Source organism: Chelonoidis abingdonii, chromosome 1 (assembly GCF_003597395.2).
Source record: "Chelonoidis abingdonii isolate Lonesome George chromosome 1, CheloAbing_2.0, whole genome shotgun sequence".
In the NCBI taxonomy this organism is placed as follows: Eukaryota; Metazoa; Chordata; order Testudines; family Testudinidae; genus Chelonoidis; species Chelonoidis abingdonii.
Genome location: NC_133769.1, coordinates 243,818,254 through 243,845,194, shown reverse-complemented (window position 1 = coordinate 243,845,194; position 26,941 = coordinate 243,818,254). Strand labels below are relative to the sequence as shown.

At 41.9% G+C, this 26,941-nt stretch overlaps 1 protein-coding gene across 1 annotated transcript in view; it reads right to left on the bottom strand.

Moving 5' to 3' along the window:
- DHRSX (dehydrogenase/reductase X-linked) overlaps positions 1-18,975 on the bottom strand; it is a 212,420-nt gene extending 193,445 nt beyond the window's left edge. The window contains exons 1-2 of the mRNA XM_075060749.1: positions 18,914-18,975; positions 14,965-15,072 (exon numbers count right to left, since the gene is read on the bottom strand). Coding sequence (XP_074916850.1) covers positions 14,965-15,072; positions 18,914-18,950 — 145 coding nt within the window. The 5' untranslated portion in view covers positions 18,951-18,975. The remainder of the gene's footprint in view (positions 1-14,964; positions 15,073-18,913) is intronic.
- Between the last annotated feature and the right edge of the window lie 7,966 nt (positions 18,976-26,941).

The window sequence follows — 26,941 nt, the reverse complement described above, 5'->3', positions numbered from 1 at the left end:
ACTTAAACACTTTCCCCACTTCTCCTTTCTCTGCTAAATGCGTAATATTTAGAGGGAATAAAAAAAATATAGCTGATCATGGAATAATGTATGCGAAGCTGGTCTGTCTCTTTTCTGACTTATTTCTTCTACTTTGCGCCATGTAAATAATGAAATAAATGCAGGTGAGACTGATTTCGCAAAGATACTATCTGCAATCAAGTCCAAAAAATAAAACTAGTCATGCAAATTTGACTGAATAAATGCATAAAATAAGGCATGATTGAAGTGGGATGAACAATTCTATTTCTCAGTGATACACTACAGCTAATAATGTATAAAGCAAATAATAAAGCTAGAGTATAAACTTAGTTAAAAACATTGCCCTAGTCTTCATTTACATATATAAACACTGCATGTCAAACCATTTGGTTACATGACCCAATGGGCTTTGGATCTGATTCTGCCATCTTACATTGAGAAGAACCTCCCTCTGAAGGCCGTTTCAATGGTTTCAGTGGGACTTACCACAGAGCAACACATTATTCCGTTTAATTAAGTGAAATAAAATCTGGTCTTAGTAATTCAATACAGTTGAATGATTGTATGCATTATTGGTACTCCAGATGCATTATCCAGGTATTCCAGAGGATTCTGAACTAATGTTTTATTTATTATTATTAAAACACATTTATCATGGTAGTGCCTTAGGTCCAAGCAAGAGTGGGACCCCATGGTGCTAGGCACTACACAGAGTGGTAGATCAGGGGTCGGCAACCTCTGGCATGTGGCTCACCAGGGTAAGCACCCTGGAGGTGTCCCACAGTCACCGGGGTCGGTTTGTTTACCTGCTGCGTCCCCAGGTTTGGCCAATCATAGCTCCCACTGGCTGCGGTTCGCTGCTCCAGGCCAATGGGGGCTGCGGAAAATAACGTCGGCTGAGGGATGTGCCAGCCGTGGCTTCCCACAGCCCACATTGGCCTGGAGCGGTGAACTGCGGCCAGTGAGAGCTGCGATCGGCCGAACCTGCAGACGCGGCAGGTAAACAAACTGGCCTGGCCCACCAGAGTGCTTACCCTGGCGAGCCACGTGCCAGAGGTTGCTGATCCCTGTAGTAGATTCTCCCTGCCCTGAAGAGAACACAGTCTAAATAGACAAGACAGACACAGAATGGGGAAAGAATTAGAACACACAAGCAGAGCGAGCACTGTGATAGCAGTAAACGGCATGTTAGTTCTATTTTGGGGGGGATAGTGCATGGCATTCTTAAGAGGGGATCAGCTAAATGGAATTAAACAGGAAGGGAATTAAGGTGAGGGGGATAGGTCAGAGGAAGAGAGGATAGGAGGGGCAAGTTTGGAGTGAAGTTGAGGTGAAGAGACTATGAGCAATGGGGAGAGAAATGGTTGGAGCAAACAGTGAATCAGCACAAGGCAGAGAAAGTCCAGCCTAAACTGTAGAAAGTTCTCCAAATCTCCAAAGGCTGCTGCTTCTCCTGCCTGTTTGAATGTCTGGTGGGGACGTGTCTGCTCTTGCAGATCATGTGGGGAGAAAGAGGAGGTATCATCTGGGTCCTAATGCCCCCAAAGTGGAGGTGTCTCCCCTACATTGTGCTGAGTTCTGGGGGACAGTGGAAGAAAGGGGTGCCTCCAGCTGGGCCCTATTTTACTCCCTTCCCCTCAGTGCAGCAATCCCCATATGAGCTGCTTCTACCTTTGCGTCATGATCAGTGGAACTGGAGCCAGAGGACTTATGTTCTCTGGAGGAACTGTTATTGACAAGACACCAGTGGAACATGGGGAGTTTGGCTGGAACTCAGCCACATGGACAGAGCAGTCCCCAGGGTTTAATAAAATTTCACTTGTTCAACTTAACCTGCATTCAGCTTCACTCTTTGTGAGGGAAACATGGTGGCACATTCTGAGCTGAGAGTTCTCTGCAGGGCAGCATGTGTCATAGAATTCAGTCTGAAGTCCCCTCAGAGATCTGAATCTTTCATTCTCAAATCTAGCCTAGCAATGAACCCAGTGGAAGGAGGAGTTGGAGCTGTACTCAGTCCTAGCCATGCAGGAGGACAACAGTAGCAGGAAAAAGGCTGAGAGGGCTGCAGCACTCTGGAGCTCACTAGTGCCTCAAGCTTCACAGCAATCCTAGGAGCCCTGGGAACACATTGCTCCCTAAAGTAGAAGGATTCTGTGGCATGGCACAGGCTTTTCACTAGACATGACTCTGCAGGGAATGGAACAGGCCCCTATTTTACAGCCTTATGCACGTGCAATTTTGGAGACTTGATATTTTCCCTAATATCCAACAGGACAGTTTGCAGCACTTGGGATCACCACCTGCAGGGAAGGCAATCTCACATCAGATAGATACTTAGACATTGGGAGTGCAACAGAAGCCTCAAGAGAAAGGATGGAAGCCCTAGGAGGCACAACACCCCCAATAGTATGTACAGAAAGACAACAGCAAAGAAGAGCAGGTGGCCCAACTAAATCATCCCAGCCAGGGCTTTGTCAAGCCTGACCTTAAAAACCCCCATGGAAGGAGATTGCACCACCTCCCTAGGTAACCCATTCCAGTGCTTCACCACTCTCCTAGTGAAAAAGTTTTTCCTAATATCCAACCTAATTTCCCAAAGTGGAACCTGTGTGCTTACCACAAAGGAAAATTCCAGTGGCACTAGGGAGTACACAGGAAGTTTGAAAGTCTGCAGAGCAAGGGTATCCTAGTATCATGGTGGTGGCAAAGAAGCCATCAGTCAAACTGTGCGTCTGCATAGACCCAATGCCACTGAACCAGGCATTGGAAAGATGCCACTATCCATGATGACATCTTGTCAGAGCTTTCCAAAGCCAGAATCTTGGACAGTCTGTGATATGAGGAATGGGTTTGGTCACAGAAACCAGGACAGAGTTCAGCATGACGACAACACTTGCAACACCATCTGGCAGTTATAGATGGCTGCACATGCCAATATGCATAAGGCCAGCACAAAAGACGTTCCAGAGAAGTCTCACCCAGCATTGTTCCTAGATGGGTAGTGGTGTTAGTTAACATCCAGAGCAGGGCATATATACCCAGAATCAGCAAGTTGGGAGGAGAAGATGAGGACACTGAATCCTTTAACATGCTGTACTGTCTCCCAGTTTTAACAGTGAAACTGACGAAAATCAAATAGTCTATAGAAAAGGACACCCAACTATAGGCAGTAAAGACAGCAATTCTACCAAAGCCAAGTACTAGTAGGGGCAAAACTATTTTTTCGCATTAAAGATTAGCTGATAGTGCAGGATGCAATCATATTTTTTAAAAAAAGAGCTGTTGTCTCCACCTCATTACATAAGGACTTCATGCGAAAAATACATGTCTCGCACCTGGGTATTGACAGCTGACTTAAATGTGCCCTAGAATGTGTTTACTGGGTGGGAACAAATACACAGCTTTGCTCCTTGATAGATGAGTGATGCCTGATACTCACTCACTCATGCCCGTCACCCCAATCGAGACTTTTACCCTGGAAAAAGAAGGGTCTTCAACTCGAAGATGCATGACGCTGGGTGGTGAAAGCCGTGAGGAAGCCACTAAGCCGATTATCCTTCTTGCAACCAGGAGGATTACCATAGGCACACGGAACGTGATGCCTGATAGTCATGTGATAAATGCCAGCAGAAAGACTCTTACCACATAAGTGGCCCACCTTACTATGGAAAAAGATGGAAGCAGACTTATTTACTTTCAATGAAAAGCCACACTTGATTACAGTGAACTGCTATTCAAATTTTAGGGATGTCAGTGCCCTGCCTGATACAAGAAGCAAGCCAAACTGAGCATCCACTTTGTAAGATATGGCATTCTGAACACTGTATTCACCAACAGCAACTCCCAATTTGCCTCAGAAAAATTCAAAGTAATTTGCATGCAAATAAGAATTTGACGAACCTACCTCCTCCCCATCAGTTGACTCAATTGTAAAAACAGCTAAAAGGCTGTTATATAACGCAGTTTCTTCTGGTTCAGACCCCTTGTTAACATTTTTGGCACACAGGATTACCCCTTCAGAAGGGTCCCAAAACAGTCAGGGACAGGCACTGATAGGATGAAGAACTAAAATCCTGCTGTCAGTGAGAGGAGGTCTGTTGCAATCAGAGGGATGGAGACACCACTGAGAAGAGATGTCCAACAATCAGAGAATGTAGGCACTAGAGTACGACAAGTACCGGCCCTAGAAACAGGCATCCCTGTGAGGATCCAGCCACTAGAGAGACACCAGAAAGAGTCAGCTAAAAGATCCTGAAGGGGTGCAGTGGCATCAGATCATATAAGATAAGTAAGAGGGACAAGTGATCCAAAGGAACAGGTGGTGTTACAAGCCAGTAGACACAACAGCCAGAGAGCCTACTGAGATAGAGAGATCATCACAGAACAGAGAGTTATTCAGAGACCAACTCCACAAGGAAGAAGGAGATGGATAATTCCCAGGGTGGTCACCTGTTGAGGAGACCAAATTATCTTCAAGAAAATGTAAACAACTAAGTTTGTGGTAAAGATGAGACTCCAATTTGGCTATATGTTAGCAACTTCTGGACGAAGGAAAACGGATTGGGGTCTGGGCATCAATAATTTGTTTTAAATGTTTATATTAAAATGTTTTTAAATAGGGATGATGTATCATGATCAGTGGAACTGAAGTCAGGGGGCCCATGTTCCTTGGAGGGACTGTTAGTGATGGCACACCACTGGACACAGGGAATGCTATGGAGTTAGGCTGAAAGCAACTCAGCCACATGGAGATACCAGTGCACAGGATTTAATAAAGCTCCACTTCTTCAATTTAACCTGCATTCAGCATCGCTCTTTGCAAATGAAACATTTCCTACTGGCTGGAATCTCATGGATGAATGTATGCTTTTTGGAATTTTTTAAAATGTATTTGGAATCTCTCAGAAGGATAATTTTCAATCATGTTCACCATTTACAGACAGGATTGACTGATCCAAATGAAAGATTGGGATATTTTCTAGCTAGATTTGTGCTTTGTAAGCATAGGGAATTAATTATTCACCTGGCTGTAGAAAAAAGTAATCAAAATAAAAAATTAGGGCTGTCAAGTGATTAAAAAAATTAATCGCACTGTTACACAATAATAGGATACCATTTATTAAAATATTTGTGGATGTTTTCTACATTTTCAAATCTATTGATTTCAATTACAACACAGAATACAAAGTGTACGGTGGTCACTTTATTTTTAATTTCAAGAATTTGCACTGTAAAAAAAAAACAAATAGTATTTTTCAATTCACCTAATATAAATACTGTAGTGCAATCTCTTTATCATGAAAGTTGAACTTACAAATATAGAATTATGTAAAAAAAAAAAACACCTGCATTCAAAAAGAAAAAAACATAAAATTTTAGCGCCTGCTAGTCCACTCAGTCCTGTTTCTTGTTCAGTCAATCACACTCAGACAAACAAGTTTGTTTACATTTGCAGGAGATAATGCTGCCCACTTCTTGTTTACAATGTCACCTTAAAGTGAGAACAGCATTCTCATGGCACTGCTGTAGCCAGCATCACAAGATATTTATGTGCCAGATGCGCTAAAGATTCATATGTCCCTTCATACTTCAACCACCATTCCAGGGGACATGCGTCCATGCAGATGATGGGTTCTGCTCAATAATAATCCAAAGCTGTGTGGACTGATGCATGTTCATTTTCATTATGAGTCAGATGCCATCAGCAGAAGGTTGATTTTCTTTTTTGGTGGTTTGGGTTCTGTAGTTTCTGTGATTCATTTGAACAAGAGTGTTGTCAGGCTTAAAAAGAATAATAGTATTGTCAGTATTAGGCCTAAAACTTCCAGAAACTTCATAAAGCGAGCATTGTAGAATTAGCTTTCAGCAGCAAGCTTTGCAAAAGAAAACAGACTTGTGGTCAAGACGCTCTGCTACCAGTTACCACATTATGCTAACTCCTGTAAAGTGAGATAAGTTGTACCCCCCCGGGCACAGCTCGTCTAGCCCATATTGACCATATTTAGAACATTTGGCTATTAGACAAATCACAGTTGAGACAATGGGCTATATGGATACAAGTTATCTCCTTGTGCATAACTTATACAACTAAAACGACAACTGGCTACAAGAAAATAAGCATGAATTATACAGCCAATCCTAATCACATTAATGATTTGGCCTAACCTGATTGGTTGACCTGCTTCAAAACACAGCGGGCAGATAAAAATAAATGTTTAGAGCCTCAAGTGGGCGTGTGTGTGTGTCTTGGTCTAGGATGTGGTTCTCCTTGACCATCTGACCCACACCCCCTGAACCAAGGAAATCTGAATCACACCGACTATCTGTACCCGGCCAATGCAAAGAGCGGTCGACTAAAGGGTAACATATTCTCAGCAGGGTAAGGTTTTAAAGTAAAATAGTCTGGTTACATGAAGAATAAGGTAACAGAGTAAAGAAGTCTGGGTTGTTCGAGCTGTTTTGATCTCAATTTGTACTGACACTATAGTATTAAGAGTGGCAGTGTCGGGATAACGTGATCTCAGATTATATTAACGCTGCAGTATTAAAAAATAGTAGTAAAAGTTTACTTGTACTTGTGTTTGTTTTCTGTGTTGCATTTATAGCCGTAAGTCATAAAAAGCCTTTCTTGAGGAATAATCAGTAGTTTTAATTTCTTTATATGGACACCACTTAACCTCATTACATCTGTGTTGGGTGGTGGGAAATAGTGATCACCCAGAGCTCCATTGGGCCCTGATGTGTGTCCCCTTCTTCCTATATCTCCGCAGTTTCCACATAGTAATTTTGCTCTTTTAAGACTTTTTAAAGCATGCTCCAAACCTCGTCCTTCTCAGATTTTGGAAAGCACTTCAGATTCTTAAACCTTGGGTCAAGTGCTGTAGCTATCTTTAGAAATCGCACATTGGTACCTCTTTGCGTTTTGTCAAATCTGCAGTAAAAGTGTTCTTAAAATAAACAACATGTGCTGGGTCATCATCCGAGACAGCTATAACATGAAATATATGGCAGAATGCGGGTAAAACAGAGCAGGAGACATACAATTCTCCCCCAAAGAGTTCAATCACAAGATTAATTAAAGCATTATTTTTTTAACGAGCATAGAAGCATGTCCTCTGGAATGATGGTCGAAGCATGAAGGGGCATACGAAAGTTTAGCATATCTGGCACGTAAATACCTTGTAATGCCAGCTACAAAAGTGCCATGCACACTTTCTGGTGATATTGTAAATAAGAAGAGGGCAGCATTATCTCCTGTAAATGTAAACAAACTTGTTTGTCTTAGAGATTGGCTAAACCAGAAGTAGGACTGAGTGGACTTGTAGGCTCCAAAGTTTTACATTGTTTTGTTTTTGACTGCAGTTACGTAACACAAAAACAAAATCTACATTTGTAAGTTGCACTTTCATGACAAAGAGATGGCACTACAGTACTTGTATGAGGGGAATTGAAAAATACTATTTCTTTTGTTTATCATTTTTACAGTGCAAATATTTATAATAAAAAATAATATACATTGATTTCAGTTACAATACAGAATACAATATATATGAAAATGTAAAAGAACATCCAAAATATTTAATGCATTTCAACTGGCATTCTGTTGTTTAACAGTGCAATTAAAACTACGATTAATTTTGATTAATTTTTTAATCGTGTCATGGTTCCTTCCCCACTCTGAACTCTAGGGTGCAGATGTACGGACCTCTAAGCTTAATGACCAGTTTAGATCTGGTTTTACTGCCACCACGCAAATCATTTAAGAATTATTTGGGAAACTCTGTCTACCTTCCCCCCAGACTATCTCTCTCCCAGTAGCCTCGAGAGACTTCTCCACCAGGTTCCTGGTGAACACAGATCCAAACCCTTGGGTCTTAAAACAAGGAGAAATTAACCATTCCCCTTCCTTTCCCCCCACAAATTCCTGGTGAGTGCAGATCCAACCCCCTTGGATCTTAAAACAAGGAAAAATCAATTAGGTTCTTAAAAAGAAGGCTTTTAATTAAAGAAAGAAAGGTAAAAATCATCTCTGTAAAATCAAGATGGAAAATAACTTTACAGGGTAATCAGACTCACAGAGCCCAGAGGAACCCCCTCTAGCCTTAGGTTCAAAGTTACAGCAAACAGAGATAAATCCTCCTAGCAAAAACAAACATTTACAAGTTGAGAAAACAAAGATAAAACTAACACACTTTGCCTGGGTGTTACTTACAAGTTTGAAATACGAGAGACTGGTTCAGAAAGGTTTGGAGAGCTTGGATTGATGTCTGGTCCCTCTTAGTCCCAAGAGCGAACAACTCCAAAACAAAGAGCACAAACAAAACCCTTCCCCCCACCAAGATTTGAAAGTATCTTGTCCCCTTATTGGTCCTTTGGGTCAGGTGTCAGCCAGGTTACCTGAGCTCTTAACTCTTTGCAGGTAAAAGGATTTTGGTGTCTCTGGCCAGGAGGGATTTTATAGTATTGTACACAGGAGGGCTGTTCCCTTCCCTTTATAGTTATGACAAATCTCGATTAATTTTTTGTAGTTAACTGTGAATATTTGACAGCCCTATAAAAATATTTTCTTTCTTGAACAGCTCTCACAATGGGAGAAACTATTTCTGGGTGAAAAAAGGAAACTTAAAATATTTCAAATATGATGTCACAACCTGCAAAGCTTAAGATTGCCTAGAATAAAAAAGAAATGTTGTTACCAAAGTTGGCAACTTGGAAAATTTCCTAACTACTGACAAAAAGAAATGCAGAAATGAAATGAAACCAGGAAGTTCCAAAAAAAGTATACCAGGTACACTTAAAATGACTAGAACAGGGCAGTGCAGAGAAGACATTCCACCTCTTGACTTGTAATACACTCAATTGATGGTTTTACACTCAGTTCACGTTCTGCTCTGTTTGACTAGGGACAAAACAATAGAGCGATCCCTAACCAAACAAAGGAATGGGGGCTTTGTTCAGGTTTTACTTGTTAATTGTCTTTAAACAGACTAAGCTGGAGAAATTTCAGCAAAAGTGAAAGATTTGGAAGGCTGAGGGTGTATAAAAATAGAGGGTGATAGCTGAACTTCTTGTAGCCTTCACTGTAGTGCAACTACTGTAGTAAAATATTAGTGAGATCATTACTAGGCAATCAACTATATGTTTTTCGGCGCTCATAAGAGAATAAGAAAACAAGTTCTCAAGTATGAAATACTGCTCAACTCTAACTCTACCATGCATACCATCCTAACAAAATATGCCTCACTTAGGAAGAGTAATGCTTTCCTGCAGATATTAGAACTCAAATATCTCTCAGCAACAATCTAAAGTGAGAGGAGACTTAGCTCTGGTCTACACTGGGGCGAGTGGGAATCAATCTAAGTTATGCAACTTCAGCTATGTGAATAATGTAGCTGAAGTCGACGTACTTAGATCGACTTACCATGGTGTCTTCACCATGGGGAGTTGACTGCTGCTGCTCCCCCATCAACTCTGCTTGTGCCTCTCGTGGAGTACAGGACTTGATGGGAGAGGACTCGGAGGTCGATTTATCGCGTCTAGACTAGACACGATAAATCGATCCCTGCTGGACCGATCGCTGCCCGCCAATCCGGCAGGCAGTGTAGACATACTCACAGTGTCGTACATAAATTTTCTGTAATTAAAATTAAATCAAACTATCTTTGAAAATGAAAAACTGCACCCTCTAGACAGGATTTAATTATCCTTCTAAAGTCACCTTTGTGCTTTTAACATACTGTATTAAAATGGACCAATTTAGAGCATAAAGAGTCTAACTTGAAAATTGGAAACCAGACAAAACAGAAAGAGTTGACAAAGATACACCTCTACCCCACTATAATGCAGTCGTGGGGAGCCAAAAATCCCTACCGTGTTATAGCCGAAACCCCGTTATATCAGGGTAGGGGCCACAGGGCTCCGGTGGTGATTTAAAGAGCTCCGTGCTCCAGCTGCTGAGGGGAGTCCCAGGCCCTTTAAATCACCGGTGGAGCCCCACTGCCATAGCCCCGGGGTAGGGGTGGCAGGGCTCCAGCGGTGATTTAAAGGGCCCGGGACTCCCCGCAGCAGCCAGAGCCCCAGGTCCTTTAAATCGCTGGCAAGCCCCGCTACCGCAGACACCCGGAATAGCGGCGGCGGGGCTCCAGCACTGATTTAAAGAGCTCCAGGCTCCAGCTGCTGTGGGGAGCCTGGGCCCTTTAAATTGCCAGCAAGCCCCGCTGCCACAGCCCCAGGGTAGCAGCGGCAAGGCTCCAGCAGAATTTAAAGGGCTCGGAGCTCCCCGTAGCAGCCGGAGCCCCAGACCCTTTAAAGCGCCGCCAGAACCCCGCCCCTACCACGCTATACACGAACCCGTGTTATATCCGGTCGCATTATAACAGGGTAGAGGTGTATTTGCTTTCTCGGTTGCAGCTGGACTTGAAGAGGTTTCAAGTAAGTGCTGGGTTTCTCAGTGGAATTTTATTAATCTGTAACAAAATTTGAGGCTCCAATAGATTAAGTGTATTTTTAGTATGATTACACTTCAAAAGAAGCATAGTATGGGCCTGATTTTCCACTACTTTGTGTTTTCAGCTGTGCCCAGCATGCACAGAATGCTGCCAAATCAGAACTTTTGTGTTTTATGCTCACTTTTCACTGATGGTGCAAAGCTGTGAAGAATGAGAGCTTTTATATTAGATACTGCCACTCAAATCAAAATTTGCCACTTCCTTAAGTACCCCCAGCCCTTACAAAGGGGGAAGTTCAAAAGTAGATATTTGCGAATTACAAAGTAGAACAGCAAGTCTATATTACGGCAGTTATTCAGTAACTAGTGCCTGTCACAGGTAAGGCGAGTTCTAACTTCCATTCTAAAACCCCCTTTTTCAGTTGCTCATAATTTTTGGATACAAATTCTTTTTTATCTAAAGTTTTCCATGCTTGGACTCAGTGAATGGAATGTTCTGCAACTTTGAACCCGGGCTAAGACTGAGCTGATCTGTGGCATCCTGGCACTTCTCTGAAACTGGTCTCATGATCCAGAATCTCAGCTTCCACTAAATAGTTCAGTTTACAGATGTAATGGTTATGAAGAAAACTTAAAAAATGTGACTCATGTAACTGATGAAAAGATGTTTACAGAGAATCTGGAACAATAGCTCTGAGTAGTGTGAACTGCCCGATTCCTGTCAGTAAGGAGCTAACTCAGAAGCCTAGGGGTAATTCAAGTGTCAGAACTGGTAACTGCTTGCTCCTCATGTAAGAAAGGAGAGGGGAATCACAGAGCTACACGATTTACTGCATGTGATGTCTCATTTAAGCGCTACAAGGGGTGGTGTTTTTGAGTTACCGCTACTTATGCCCTGGTTTGAACAAAGTTGGTTTAGTTTTGTTTTGAATTATAGGTGTGAACGCGTATATGAGTTGGATGGAAGGACAAGGGTAGGGAAGAACACCCAACTGTTCCCCACATATTCTAAATTGACTTTTTTTCACGTAAGTAACAGCTCAAATTAGAATCACTATGCTAGGCTTGTTTTATTAACTCACTGAGATTTAAGGAAGAGACCAACTTAAAGTTCTAAATATTTAAAGTCAGAATTTTTAACACATGCACAGCAAAATATTTTATTCATTCCTAAGCTGGAACACCCAGGGGGCATGGCGGATCTTAAAGCACACAAGCTTTGAATCAGTCTAAACTCCGGCTCACAATCTGAGGTGACCTAATTTCTAACAATAGTAGGGAAGCCACAGCAGTATAGGTGGCTGCTCAAGCTAACCCCACCCACGTGGAACCCTGGGTGCATGGTCCAGGAGCTGCCATGCAATGAAAGCTAGTTCAGGTATGTGAACCCCTGCTTCCATCACACCTCTGGACTGCAGAGTAGACATACTCACAATGTGGTTCTGCCTCCTAGTGGCTGGATCACATAGAGGTTTATGAATCTCTACAACCTTTGAGGTGACAACATTGGGTCTTTTAGCTCAGGCAGCAGAGGCTCATGCTTTTAGATCCAGAGATATAATTCCTGCTGCAGATAACCCTCTCAACGGTGTCATATTACATTATATTGAGTTTTCACACGAGATGAACTACACCACTATAGTATAGTGTAACTCACTGCGTAGACACTCTTACTCAGAATTACAGCAACCTTTTTTTTCAGTGTAGCTGAATTTGTGCATTAACAGTATTATTCCAAATAATGTCCAAATTGGGAGTTATACCAGTATAGTAATGCTGGTAATATAGATATGCCCAAAGTCTGCTCCCATGGAAGGCATTAGGACTTTTGCGATTTACTTTAATGGGAGCAGACGGGAGCCCATAATAAGGCCATGACATACATGACAGCTGTTCCAGACAGCAGGAACTACAGAAGAGGGGAAGGCTCTTGCATCAACAGCAGAAGTATGTGGAAAAGCTTCTTTGTGGTCACAGATATATTGAGAATAAGATCTAATAATTAAGCATTTTAGTATCAAAGTCTGGGGTGAAATCCTGGAGTCATTGATGCCAATGGCGAAACCCTCATTGACTATAAAGGGGTCAAGTTTTTCCCCCCACTATCTAGTGTTCATGTCTCTCCTTTAACCCCTACAGATTTCTCTATGCCCAAAAGAAATTACCAATTGTGCAGAATTCCAGTTTGCTGCAGAAGGTGAAGCAGTCGTTATAGATCAAAAGTGGGGAATAAAGACAGGAAATCAGAATAGGAATTTGCTTTAAATCTCCTGATGAGGAGGGACAACAGGATAAGAGAAAATGACAGTGACAAGAGCCATACCTCTCCATCTCCCCTGTGCAGGGAACCTGAGGGCTCAGAAAGCATATCTGGTGAATGGAAGCATCCAGAGGTCACTACTGTATTCCCGCATTGATTGCCCCAGAGGCAGGGCCGGCTCCAGGCACCAGCTCAGCAAGCAGGTGCTTGGAGTGGCCAAGGGGAAGGGGCAGCATGTCAGGCTCTTCGGCAGCAGGTCCCTTGGTCCCTCTCAGAGGGAAGGACCTGCCGCCAAAGAAGAAAGTGGCGCGGTTGAGCTGCTACTGATCGCGGCTTTTATTTTTCCCCACTGCTTGAGGGGGCAAAAACCTGGAGCCGGCCCTGCCCGGGGGGGTAGGCGTGCTGGAACAATTTGTATGGTGGGGGTGCTGAATGCCATTGAACCAAACTGTAAACCCTGGATATGATGGAAACCACTTCAGGCCAGGTGGAGCAGCAGCACCCCCAGCACCCGTAGTTCCAGCACCGACTCCTGGGATTCTGTTGAGGTTCTTATATTGCCCCATCACCATGGTAAGTCAGCACATGATGGACTCCACTGTTACCAGTCAATAGCTTCCTTTGCAGCTGTCATACATTTCTGTGAGGGGGTCAATTAGTCCTCTAACTCTTTCTCTGGCCAGACACCAGGGGTAGATGCATTGCCCCCTCTCCTCCTGCCTCTGTGCAGAAATGTCGGTGCACTGCCAAACAGGGCAAGGCTCGCCTGCCAGAGTGACTGCTGAGCTTGCGGAGGGAGCCTCTCCCTTCTGGAGGGCTCCATGGATGCAGAACCCATCCAGGCTGTGAAGCTCTGATTGGGCTCCCTGCCTAGGTCAGGGTTTGGCTCAGATATTGCACTTGATTGACATAATTCTCACCATTTCTACCTTAAATGATATAAAATTATTTTGAAAACAAAACCAAAAGTGTGTTTGTATGTTTCCTAAAGAAAGGGGAGAAAAAATGACACAGGAACTGGGGGTTTTTGAGTAAAGTTTTTGCAATTCACCTTAAAAATATATAGAGATACTTTGAGTGCAATAGTAATAGTGACAACATTAGCTAGAATACAGTAGGACCTGGTTGTGTTTTCGGATGCTTGATTTTGATGTAACTTTTAAAACATGTACGACTAGGTTCTTCTCTGCATTACACCTGTACTAAGACAAAGTAACTCCCTTAATGTTAACGGAGGTACTCTGCATTCTCAGCCACGTGACTGAGAACAGACTGATCCACCGCTGCTAGTAGCTTTTCACTCTTAATATAGGCATATTTTCCATTTGAATAAAGTTAAATTTCTGGATTGCTGAAGGATAATTAAACACAAATAGAGTAATCTTGGAATAGCTCTAAATTACATTATTTTAAATTAAAAGCTAGTGGGTTAGCAACAGGAAAAGATTAGGTAATATATTGTAGTGTTTTAAACATTTTATAATTTAAAAAAAAATCCAAGAAAACCCCAGAATTGGAGTGAAAGATGACTCAAAATCTTCACTAATCTTTTTATGTGTGGATAATTCAATGTTTCCTTTACTTAGAACAATTTTCCTAACTTCTTTTGAGTTACATTATATGGGACAAAACATGAACCATCCCCCATACACCAAAAAATACCTTTAAATTTTTCATAATATTTCCTCTTAATGTAGAATGGACATCTTAAAAAAGTTTTACAGTCTCCCACATCCTAAGCAGGAGGAATACCTCCTCATAACAGTAACACTTTGCCTAAAAATCAGTAAAAAGAACATTTTAAAGTGTGCCCAGTGTACAATGTATTTCAAATTACCATGGTCAAGTGTGTGTTTTATATATGTGCTCACACTGACTCCTTTTTGCATGAAAGGATTCCAGTACTAGTTCTTAAAAACGCTTGCAACATAAACTATGGGCCAAATATTCAAAGGGGCTAAGCATTAGAACTCGTACAAAAGAGATTTGTGTAAGCTCTTTGGAATAGAGACCATCTACCACTCTGTGTTTGTACAGGGCCTAGCACCATGAGGGCCCACTCTTGGTCGGCCCATGGCACTGCCGTAATAAACATTTTAAACAACATAACGCTTGGCAGGATTTGGCTCCGTAACAACCAGGCATATTTTTAGTTATACTGATGGACAGATATTTCTTTAAGATTTTAGTCCCAGAGGCACAATATACATTTGTATTGACAAAATAATGACAGTACCTAGTATAACATGCATGCCAAGTCTTGCCAAATGCTTCACAGTATGATAACCAATTCCTTTAGCACCTCCCGTCACTATAGCGACATTTCCATTTTGTGTAGGGAAAACTACATGAAGAGAAAAAAATAATGCATTAATTCACAGTAGCAATACAGATAAGGATATAAGGTACATATTATAAATACATGCATACACTCAACTTTGGCCAATAAAAAATGCAACAACAAATCTGGTAGGCAATTAAAGGAACATAACACTTACGTTTATCAACCACAGTATAATTTTCTAGTATTAATAGTTCACAAAAGACTGAGGTGGATGACACACAAATGATAGATGTCCAATTAGAAAAATGTAGTCATTTCTATTTGCATGCATTCTCTTGTTATTGTTGTTGTCCTGCAACAATCTGTCCTTTACGATTTTCAGCTTAACTATTTCCATTGTCTAAAGACACATGACAGCTGTTGCAAGTCAATTTACAGGTTCTTTATTTAGTCAAACATGCATACAGGGATAATATAAGAATTTTTCAGTTAGCAGCATGATATCCTTCAGACTCTTTGGAAAGGGGCTCTGTATTTGCTTCCCCAATAATAGGGAGCAAAATCACAATAAGCTGAACAAGAAAAAACGTAAAAACAAAATTCCTGGTGTCCACTTCCCAACATTTCTGTACTCCAGTCTACAGAATATAAAAATATTAAAAACATATAAAAACATATGTCACTGTAAATATTTGAGGGTTTATCTGCTTTAGTCCATATTTTGTTCATTAGGAGCAGAACTGTGCAACTCCTACTCACATAAGTACATAAGAACGGCTACAGTGAGTCAGATCTTGGTCCATCTTGCCCAGCATCCTGTCTCCAACAGTGGCCCATAACAGAGCTTCAGGGGGAGTGTACACAACATGACAATTATGGACTGATCCACTTCTGTCTTCTACTTTTGGCTTCTAGCAGTCAGAGGTTTAGGGTCACTCCAAGCATGGGGTTGTGTCCCTGACCATCTTGGCTAATACCCATTGATGGACCTATCCTCCATTAATGTATCCAGTTTGAACCCAGTTATACTTCTGACCATCACAGCATCCCGTGACAATGAGTTCCACAGGTTAGTTGTGTGACAAAAGTAATTCCTGCTGTTTGTATTAAACCTGCTGCCTATTAATTTCATCAGGTAACCTCTGTTTTTTTTGTTTTGTTTGAAAGGGTAAATAATACTTCTCTAATAATTTTTTCTAAGCGTTCATGATTTTATATACCTCTATAATGTCATCGTCCCCCTTAGTCATCTCTCTTCTAAGCTGAACAGCACTAATCTTTTGAATCTCTTCTTATATGGAAACTGTTCCATACCCTTAATTGTCTTTGTTACCCTTCTCTGAAACTTTTCCACTTCCATTATATCCTTTTTGAGATGGGGCAACCAGAACTGGACACAATATTCAAGGTGTGGGCGCACCATGGATATAGTGTAGGCATGTTTTCTGTCCTATTTTCTATCATTTTCCTAATAGTTCCTAATATACTGTTAGCATTTTTGATCACTGCTGGGCATTCGGCAGAAGTTTTCAGAGAACTATCGATAGTAACGCCAAGATCTCTTTCTTGAGTGGTTAAAGTTCATTTAGAACCTATCGTTGTACATCTATAGCTGGGATTTTTTTTTTCCAATGTGCATTACTTTGCACCTATCAATGTTGAATTTCATCTGTCATTTTGTTGCCCAGTCACCCAATTTTGTGATATTTCTCTGTAACTTTTCACAGGCTGCTTTGAACTTACATATCTTCAATAATTTTTATTGTCTGCAAACTTTGCCACCTCACTTTTCACTGTTTCCAGATCATTAATGAATATGTCAAATAGCAGAGGTCTCAGTACAGATCCTTGGAGGACCCGTTGTTCACCTCTCTACTGTGAAAACTGACAGTTAATTCTTACCCTTGTTTCTTATCTTTCAACCAGTTACTGTTCCATAAGATGACCTTTCCTCTTATCCCAGGGTTACTTAGATTCCTTAATAGCCTTTGGTGAGAGACCCTGTCAAAGGCTTTCTGAAAGTCCAAGTACACTTTATCGACTGGAGCCCCCTTATCCACATGCTTGTTGATTCCCTCAAAGAATTCTAACAGGCTTTGAGGCACGATTTCCCTTTATAAAAGCCAGGCTGACTCTTCCTCAACACACCATGTTTATCTGTGTGTCTGATAATTCTGTTCTTTACTATCGTTTCTGCCAATTCACCTGGCACTCAAGTTAGACTCACTGCCCTGCAACTGCCAGGATCCCCTCCGGAGCCCTTTTTTAGACAATGAGCATTTAGCTACCTTCCAGTCATCTGCTACAGAGGCTGATTTCAGCAACAGGTTATGTAGTACAGTTAATGGTTCTGCAATTCTATATTTGAGTTCCTTTGGAATTCTTGGGCAAATACCATCTAGGCTTGGTGACTTATTTCTGTTCAGTTTACCAGTTTGCTCTAAAGCTTCTTCTATTGACACATCAATTTGGGACAGTACCTTGGCTTAATTAAAGGGACTTTTTATGTGGGTAGGGATTACATCAATGTAGTTTAAAGGTTGCACAATCAAGTCTTATATGAAAAAACCTGAACAACAGCAACAGAAAAGAAATTCCAGCTAAACAAGAAGAAAGGTTGAACAAGCCACGACTTCAATTTAATTGCTTTCGGGGAAAAAATAAATTACAGCAATAAAATAAAATCAGAGGTGTGAGCAGCCTTTCAGGGTAAAAAAAATGTGGCATTTGTAAAGTTAACAGAGTTTTTCTCTCTTTTGAGAGTAAAATACTGGATGCTCAGGAAGAAAAACTGTTTTGAATATTTTAGTCTGCAGCAGTCGTGTCCCTACGGAGTGGAGTAGATACCACCACCTTCACAGTCAGTCCCTGCCCTACCAGTCATTTCTCAATTCCTACTGAGCTGTCAGTGCTCACCTTCAATCAGCCTGTCATGCCAGCCTCCACTACCCCATTTTCAAACAAATATATTTGCACTTTTCCCTGTGCTTCCCCACATGGTTTGGAGGCACTCTCCATAAACATTGACAAAGCTACCTCATTATCCACCTTCAAATTCCTCCTGAAAACTCTTTTGCGGTCAGGTCTATAAAAAACTTGACAACAGTGAGGCTGCAAGTGTGCCAAGACCACCACATACCATGCTGACCAATACGGTCTCATTAATTGTACTTCCCCGTCTGTCTGTCTCCATCTGCTGTCTTTTATCTTATTCTTAGCTTGTAAGACCCTGTTTGTACAGCAGCTAGCTCCAGGGAATCCTGTTCCATGACTCGTGCTGCAAGGCACTAGTATAATACAAAGAACAAATAAACAATAGTCTCACACTAGCTATCTAACTTTGTGTTATCTAACTCTGTGTTACCTAAAAAGGAACCCCCTAAAATGTAGTAACAATCCCATATTTTTAAGTAGTCTTTAAACACACTACTTGTGCTGCTCCCATGAGTCTTCCCTTCCCGTACACATATTGGGTAAACCCTGGCTTCATTGAAGTCCATTGCAAAACTTCCATTAACTTCAACAAGGCCAGGAGTTCCACCCTTGGTATCTTAAATTCACAGTTTTCCTTGTAACTGAAAGGACATCCTTTTTAAAAAGGATTTTTTAAAAAAAAATGAGAGCTGTATGTATACCTGCCCCAATAAATATATTCTCCAATAACTAAAACTTCATTAAAGGCTAGATTATGCTGCCTCCCCCATCTTATTCACCTGGGGGAGGAGTTATTCACAGGAGTAGCCCCACTGACTACCTATCTGAATAACTGCAAATAAGGGGCCCACAAGCAGATCCTAAGAGCTAAGGTTGAAATTACAGCTGGAGTAAGCACTCAGTAGTCTACTAAATTTTCTATTCCAAAGGCCTTTTTCACGTGTTTATTACTTTGCAAAACTTTTACGTTTTTGGCTGATATTTTCCAGGTCTGCTCTCTTCATGAGGACACTTGAAAATAAATGTCGAGCAAAAATGTCCCTGCAGTTTTTGAAAATGAAGAGAGTTTGTAAAAAAAAAAAAAAAAAAAAAAAAAAAAGATTTTTTTTTCCAGAATGAAATAAGAAATTCCAACTTTTCTAGGAACAGCTCTTGTGCCTAAACAAGACAAGGCAGAAATTTGTAATTTGGCAAAGAAATAGTCTCTAGGCCACATGTGTTCCTTTCAGCCATTCAATGAAAATAGTTTGACTTAGCAGAATTGTTAGAGTTGTTAAAAAGGAACAACAATAACGGTTTATTAAATATCAGGCTTATCACATTATGTAGGCACTGTAACTTGTGTGGCATTTTGGACTCTATCAAAATGCTATCGTAAATTCTGTCTCATTCAATGTACAGGTACATATGGTAGAAGGTAGTATGATCACTGAAGGTGCAAACGAAAGGAGGAAGGTCACCAAAGCAGCAACTGATGATTTCTTTGTAACATGACACAGCACTGACAAGTGCCAATCTGAAACAATGGATGAAATAGCTGAGGACAACAATTTGGAGGTGGACTACAGCATAATGCATCAAGGGAACAAGAAGGGACCCAGTGCTGATGGGACTTTGACAAGCAGGAAGAATACAGCAAATGCATGAACAAGAAAAAGGTCCTGCCACAAAGCAGCTTTCAGCACAGAATCAAGGGGCCTGATTCTCCAGTGTATTGTTCCAGTTTCACACCAGTGACTTTAGTGAGGCCATTCGTATACTTAAAGTTAAGCATATGTTTAAGCACTTTGCTAGATCAGGGCCTGAGTTCCTTAAAAGTAATTCCAGGTGAAGAATTCTGGAAATCTTTTAGTTCCAACATTTCAAAACATTCACAAAGAAACAATAACTAACTCTTTCTAAGCTAATATTCCTTAGCCCAAATGAGCCTGCACTTCAAGATCAATTCCTTAGGATTTTCCCCAGGGGTTTGGTATGAGTTGAGATAAGAGGTATTAGGATTTTATTGATGATGGGGGCAGGATGATCCATTTGTAGACAGTGCTACAATTATATGCATGTGTAAAGATAAATTACAGGGCACAAACATATGTATGTGCCTACTTAATGGGCACATTTGACAAAGTTAGATGAATAAGAATTCATTAAATAGGAATGTACATTGAAAATAGTCCCCAGTAGAGGTAAATCCATCCCTATCCAACACAACTTCTGTGAAGAGTGATGAGGGAAGCTTACACAAATACACAACCGTCTGTTCAGTATATTCAGGTTTATTCCATTTTCATTCATTCTCTGTACTGATATTTGCAGTTTCAACTGTAGTGATGTTCCAAAAAAAAAAAAAAAATTCCTTAGGTGGGACTCCTTTCCATTAGCCCCAAGTATATTATCTTCCACCTCCTCTGACTCTAAATATGCCTCCTGCTTCCTTCCCCTTCTCCTCATGTCCTCCATTTCAACCTACCACTCTTTTTTTAATATCTCGGATACACATCCCCATCACTTATTTCAACGACCTACATCAGGGTTTCTCAAACTGGAGTCACCGCTTGTGTAGGGAAAGCCCCTGGCAGGCTGGGCCAGTTTGTTTACCTGCCTAGTCCTGCCTGATCACGGCTCCCACTGGCTGCTCTAGGCCAATGGGAGCTGCTGGAAGCAGCATGGGCCAAGGGACTTACTGGTCGCTGCTTCCAGCAGCCCCCATTGGCCTGCAGCGGCAAACCATGGCCAGTGGGAGTGGACGGGGCAGGTAGACAAACCAGCCCAGCCTGCCAGTGGCTTTCCCTACACAAGCAGCAACCCCAGTTTGAGAAACACTGACCTACATCATCAGTTTTGTTCACTGAACTGACTTTGCTACATTTTAGTAGATGTGGAAGTCACTGAGAATGAGGTGATTGTGAGGAGAGAAGGGGCAGAGAGAGGGGGAAGGATAGATGGGAAGAAGTCAGAAAAGTGATAGACGCTGGACACGTGATGAGGAAGAGAGGCTGATGGAGTGGTGTTTAATGCTGGAGGAATGGGAAAGGAAAAACCCAACCCTCTCACCAGAACTGGGTTTATAAAGTTTACAGGCCAGTCATCAGGCCCAGTCATCACTCAGTCCACAAAAGTACTTAGATACTTACACCCCAGACTTAGGTGCCTAAATCTCTGTGCCTTATGTGCCTAAACCTGTTTTAGGCTCCACTGCTATTCACAAAACTCCTGCTGAACCCTGTAGGTGCCTCAACTCACTCAGTGCCTAAGTTTTCAGGGTAAAAGTTCCCTCAGCGCCTATGTTTCTATATGTGTACTGCTGCCTCCCTCTAGGTGTCTGGACACCTGTCTCCCACCTAGGCCCCAAAGCAATCCATGTCGTCTCTTCTCTGTCCTGTCCCAATGACCGTTCCAGCGTGAATAAATACTTAAATAGTCATTGGGCCTGAAGAGGCAGGGGGTGATCCTCTATCCTAATGTTTAGGGTACAGTGGATACAGTCCCCCTGCCCAATTACTCTTTCATTATTTAATCCACAGGACAGACTGAGGAAGCCCTACATCAGAACATCGGATAGCTCAGTGGTTAGAGAACGCTCCTGAGTGGTGAGAGACCCCTGTTCAAATCCTTTCTCCCTTGCAGGGAGGGAGGGAAACTGAACCTCTTCCACATCCCAGATCAGTACTGTAACTACTGATCTAAAAGTTATAAGGTGGGCACCACTATCTCCTCCTCTAGCTGTTTTGTGTGGACTGCCGCAGGCACCTAAGGCATTCCTGCAAAAAAGGCCAAAGTGCCTGAGGATATGTCTACATTGCAGTTACACACCCGAGGTTGGCCCACTGCAGATGACTCGAACTCACGGGGCTCAGACTAAGGGCTATTTAATTGTGTAGACATTCAGGCTTGGCTGCAGCCTCAGCTCAAAACATCTACACTGCAATTAAACAGCCCCTCAGTTTGAGAACTGAGAGCCTGAGTCAGCTGGCACAGGCCACCCATGGGTTTTTAATTGCAGTGTAGACATACCCTGAGCCTCCTGACTGCAGATGGGTTCCTTTTCATGGATGGCTAGCAGAGATAAGCACCTAAGTCCAGACTGCAGGAAGGTACCTATCTCAAAGAGAGAGGAGGGGCATAGGACATGCTCCTCTCATTGGTATCCCCCATTGGCTAGCATAGACAGCTGCCTGCCTAACATGCTGGCTTTTGTGGTTTGCTTTATTACCTAATTGCTCCACTTGTGTCACAAACCTTAGATGTAAGAGCATAGGCCTTGACTGGTAGAGACACAAAAGAAAGGTGAATATTTAGATTGATGACAGGTTTCGAGTTCAGAGTTGTTTTCGTATAGCAATATTCAGGTTGAAAGGAAGGTGAATGTTGGGTGACGAGTGTTGTTGCCAGACACAATATAATTCACTGTGACACAGCACAGCACAATCCAGTTTTTCAAGTTGGGTAAAGGAAATAGCATAATGATCTCAGGCAACTACAACATTATTCTCTAGCTTTTCTCATCCTAAACATTCAAATACTTTTCCTACATTTTTATTTACAGGGGTAAGTTAACAATGCAGAGCTTTAAAGCATTTTCACCAACTTTAAAACGGTATATTACAAAAGAATTCATCTGCACTGCTATTCCTGATTGTAATCACCTGGCTACTGGATAATTCTGTCCAAATGACAGTTCTCAGAGAGGAAGCTAAGGTAGACATCTTCTTAGGTTGCGTGATAACAAGGTCCCAATAGTTTTTTAGCCCTTGTGGAAAGCTAGTAAATAGAACGAAGGAAGAAAATAATTATTCCAATGCTTAGGAAAAACATACCCATTTGCCAATGGCAAGTGCAAATCACTCCATGGCAAGCGTGGGGGCTTAAGCCTTCAGCTTCTACACAATTTAAACTTTCATTAAAAGAAAAAAAAAGTTCCTAGCCCTCCTGGTTGTGAGGAGAACATTCCAAATGTAATCTTCCAGACTGAGTCTTCAGACAGTTCCTATACCTCTTCTGCCTGTCATCATTTCGCCAAGCAGCAACTAAGTAAAGTCCATAAGATTTGGAGTGGCTTTACTCCCACTATTTAGAAACCTGTGGGCAAATTGTGAATCACGCACAGAATGGTGAGCAGCAGAGGTTGGCACTAGAGATTTTTATGGCAGAAGAGGCAAAGAAATGTAGGCTGAGGGCTAGTAGAATAGCAGAAACTTCTTTCTTCCTCTCCCTTGTAGCAACCAAGAGGCTGTGGCAGAAGCTGGTGGAGATGTGTCCCCCCAATCCCATAACACTCAAAGGCGCTTCTAAAAGAGCCATAACAGCCAGAGGGCTCCCAAAATGAGTGAACAGAGAAAAAAACACTTTCCCTTCTTCCAGCAGCTTGAGGGGGCTAGACTTTGAATTTATCTGATACCTACTACACAAAGGCTGATATAAAAGATGGATCCAGGAATAGGGCCTCAGTAGAAATCACAGCACCTTTTGCCAGCAGGAGACTGGGGCTTCTCACTAGAGCCTCACACTGGACCCAGAGGATACCTCCCTGTGTGTGGATGATAATCTGGGACAGAAATAGTAACTGGAAAAGCCCTGTGCTCTCATAAACAAAGCAGCCAATCTCACAAAGTGCTGAGCACTCCCAACTCTTACTGATCCTACTGACTGAGAAAGAAATGGCACCCATAAAAATTTAGAAGACCTAAACATGGTAAAACTAGCTATTCTGAACTAGTGGCTTATGACACCTTCAAAATGCCAATAAAAATGAACAAACAAAGCAACCACGATTTCTATAATATTTCTGTGTGCCCTTCTAATATACATTCCAGCATGAGTATTAGGAGACAGAGGTGTTTGCATAGAGCCTAGTATGGTGGTGTCCTGGTCCATGACTAGGGTTCCTTGGCACTAGTCATGGAAATAATAAATAAAAATAATAATAGGTAACATTTGCAGAGGGGACTCAAGCTACTCACAGGAGCCAGAATTAGAAATTCCTGAGTTCTATCCCAGTTCTGCAACTTTGGGCAAGTCACTTAACCGCTTTCTCAGTTTCCCCACATTTACAAAGAAATACTTCTCACCTACCTTATGAGAATGTTGGGAGACATCTGTAGGACACTTTGTAAAGCACGATATGAGTGATTATAAGCATTGTTAGTGCTAAATTTTAATTTAATTTTAAGATTATACTAGAGGCCTCCAGATAAAAATCAGATGAAGACCTTACCATGTTAAGAGATCAACATGTGTAGGGGACTGCAAAAGACTGTGTCACGGCCTAGCTAGGGTATTTCCGCTTTCTCAGCGGCCTTGTGAAAAGCCCCTGCTTGCTAAGTGGCCGGTCGTTGTAGGACACGGCATGCCAGTTATAACTTGCTTTTAACTGGTTGAAACCAGTTTGTATGGCCTTAGGCAAAAGGGCGGACATAGCCTATGGGAAGTCCCTTCTTGCATATGTATGAGTTGCTTTGTATTGTGTATATATAGCTGTATGCTCCCGGTCCCGCTTTTGGACTCCAACCCAGGCTGAGCTGAGCTTCGGTGCTGGGTTCCCCGCCTCCGTGACAGCAACGCCTGGAGTCCCCGTTGTGGGTGTGTCACTTTACCTTCATTAAAGCCAAATAACTCACAGTGTGTGTAGGCCTCGTTCTTGCAGAGCACTCTGGGTAGGCCCGTAGCCTCCCACGAACGTTACAACATGTTAGAAATGAAGTTACAAAATAATTTGCTACAATGGTAATAATAATGGGTGATTTAGCTACCCAATTATTAAATGACTGAATAGAACATCAAAATACCCTTTGCAGGAGGAATATATTGATAACATAAATGAGAGCTTTTGAGAGAAACTTCTTTTGATACTTACAGATGTAAGTCCTATGACTAGAAGCCAAAGGGAAAAACCCTCTCAATTCCATTTATTGGTGAAATGCGCTGCCACAGAGATGTTAATTTGCATAGGCTATTTATCCACAATTCCCCTAGCGACACTTGGGAGGTCACCATAACTATATATAAACTTGGATTTTGGTGGGATATTCTCACCAGCAGGTGTGAAGGGAGTTAGATCATTGTGAAAGTTACCAGAAGAAGGATGGTATTTGACCTGTAACACTGTTGCTGTGTTTTCCCAAGGCTATGACTGTGTTCCCTTTCTGTTAATAGAGATCCCCTTGTTTGTATACAGTCTCATATGTGTTTAGTTTTCCCAGGTTTCTGGAGGAGGCATCAACCCAACTTAGTTGTGTTTTAAGAGAGATCCTAGGTATATTAAACTCTGCTCTTTTCACTGCCGTTAACCACCTGGCAGAAGGCTTAAACAGAAAAAGATAACAAAAAATTAGGACCCCATTTTCAAACAATTTAAATAGGACCTCCACATCTGTCTTCATGCCTTTTCTCCTGTACCTCTGTGTAGATTCTCCACAGGCTGCCTCCCTTCCTCACCCTTCCTGCACTGTAGAACCACAATGGACTCACTGCAATCAAGGCCAACTGTGATGATGCAGAAAGATAGGATATGTTCCAAAAGGAACAAAGCATCTGCATGCATGCTTTGAGACCACCAAGAGGGAAGACATAGGGGGCAATTAATGAGAATCTTTAAATAGTAGAAAAGTTAAATGCACTTTCTACTTCAGTCTTCTAAGGGCGCGTCTTCACCAGCAGCACTTTAATGTGGCTTATGTAGTCGCAGCATAGCGCTGGAGAGAACTTTACCAGCACTTTAAAAAAAAAACCTCCACGAAGGGCACAGCTACTAGCGCTGGGAGTACAACTCCCAGCACTGGTGCACTGTCTACACTGGTGCTTTACAGCTCTGAAACTTGCAGTGCTCAGGGGGGTGTTTTTTCACACCCCTGAGCGAGACAGTTGCAGCGCTGTAAAGTGCCAGTGTAGACAAGCCCTTAGACAACAGCATTAGAGGCTTGATGGAACAATGGTCTGATCCAGCATCATAGATCCCATCTTTTCAAAATGCAAATCCACGGTGACTTTGACTCAGACTAAACTACTAAGGCAGAGAATTTGGCCCAACAAATATGGAGAGGCCTCGAAAAAAAGGGAACAAACATTAAGATGCAGTTGTACACTCCTAAAGCTGTAATACAGCCTTAAACCTTAACTCCATTTTACTTCTTCCTTTAGCCGAGGCTTGTATGGTGCTTGGAGAGTCTAACCTGTATGTTTAGAACTGCCCAAAAGAGAAACAGAATATACTATTAAAGAAATCAGACAAATGGGAAAAATGTTAACAGCTCCACAGGACAACAGGTGATCCCATACTCATTATTGTTATGGTGTCAATGCAAGTTTTGCCTGCATGAGAGTGATAGGGGTAGGCCCTCAGAAACAGTCAAAGAATAACAGGAGAAGGGACAAATTGTTTTATACTCTAATCCTGTGAGTGAAGTTAGTGTTTCTGAAAGCTAGGTATAGTGCAGGCAGACACTGTGCAAGCTCTCCCATTGCCCTCCAGTCTTAAACATCTCTGCTATTCCACTCTTCAGCTAGTTTTTGCTTAAGAGAGGCTGGAGAAAAAAGGATATCTCGGATAAGGACTGAGGTTGAAGGGAGGCTTGCACAGCACTATGCTCGCATTATGCCAGAGATGGCAAATTTTGCTGAACAGTAATGTTTTTCTCATGTGGAAAAATACCAACTAACTCCTTTACAGCTGTAAGAGAATGAAGGAATTTGTAGCCATGCTTCCAGATGTGACAGGCTTGCAGAGCACAGACACCACTGCACCATCTTGCTCCTGAGAAGTAACTGAAGACCACTGTACTAACGGGATTCCTGGAGGTATCTGCAGCCATAGGTTGGCATAGGAAAAGCACTTGACAAAAAACTAACACCCAGCCAAGTGAAATAAGGACAAGGAGTAGGAGGTGCTGCTAAAAGTGTGAAGAAAGCCTGGTATTTACCTACCGTACATTGCAAATCAACACCTTATATGCTAAAGGTTTTCAGAAATTTGCTGAAAAGGTGAAGAAAGAAAATTTGAACT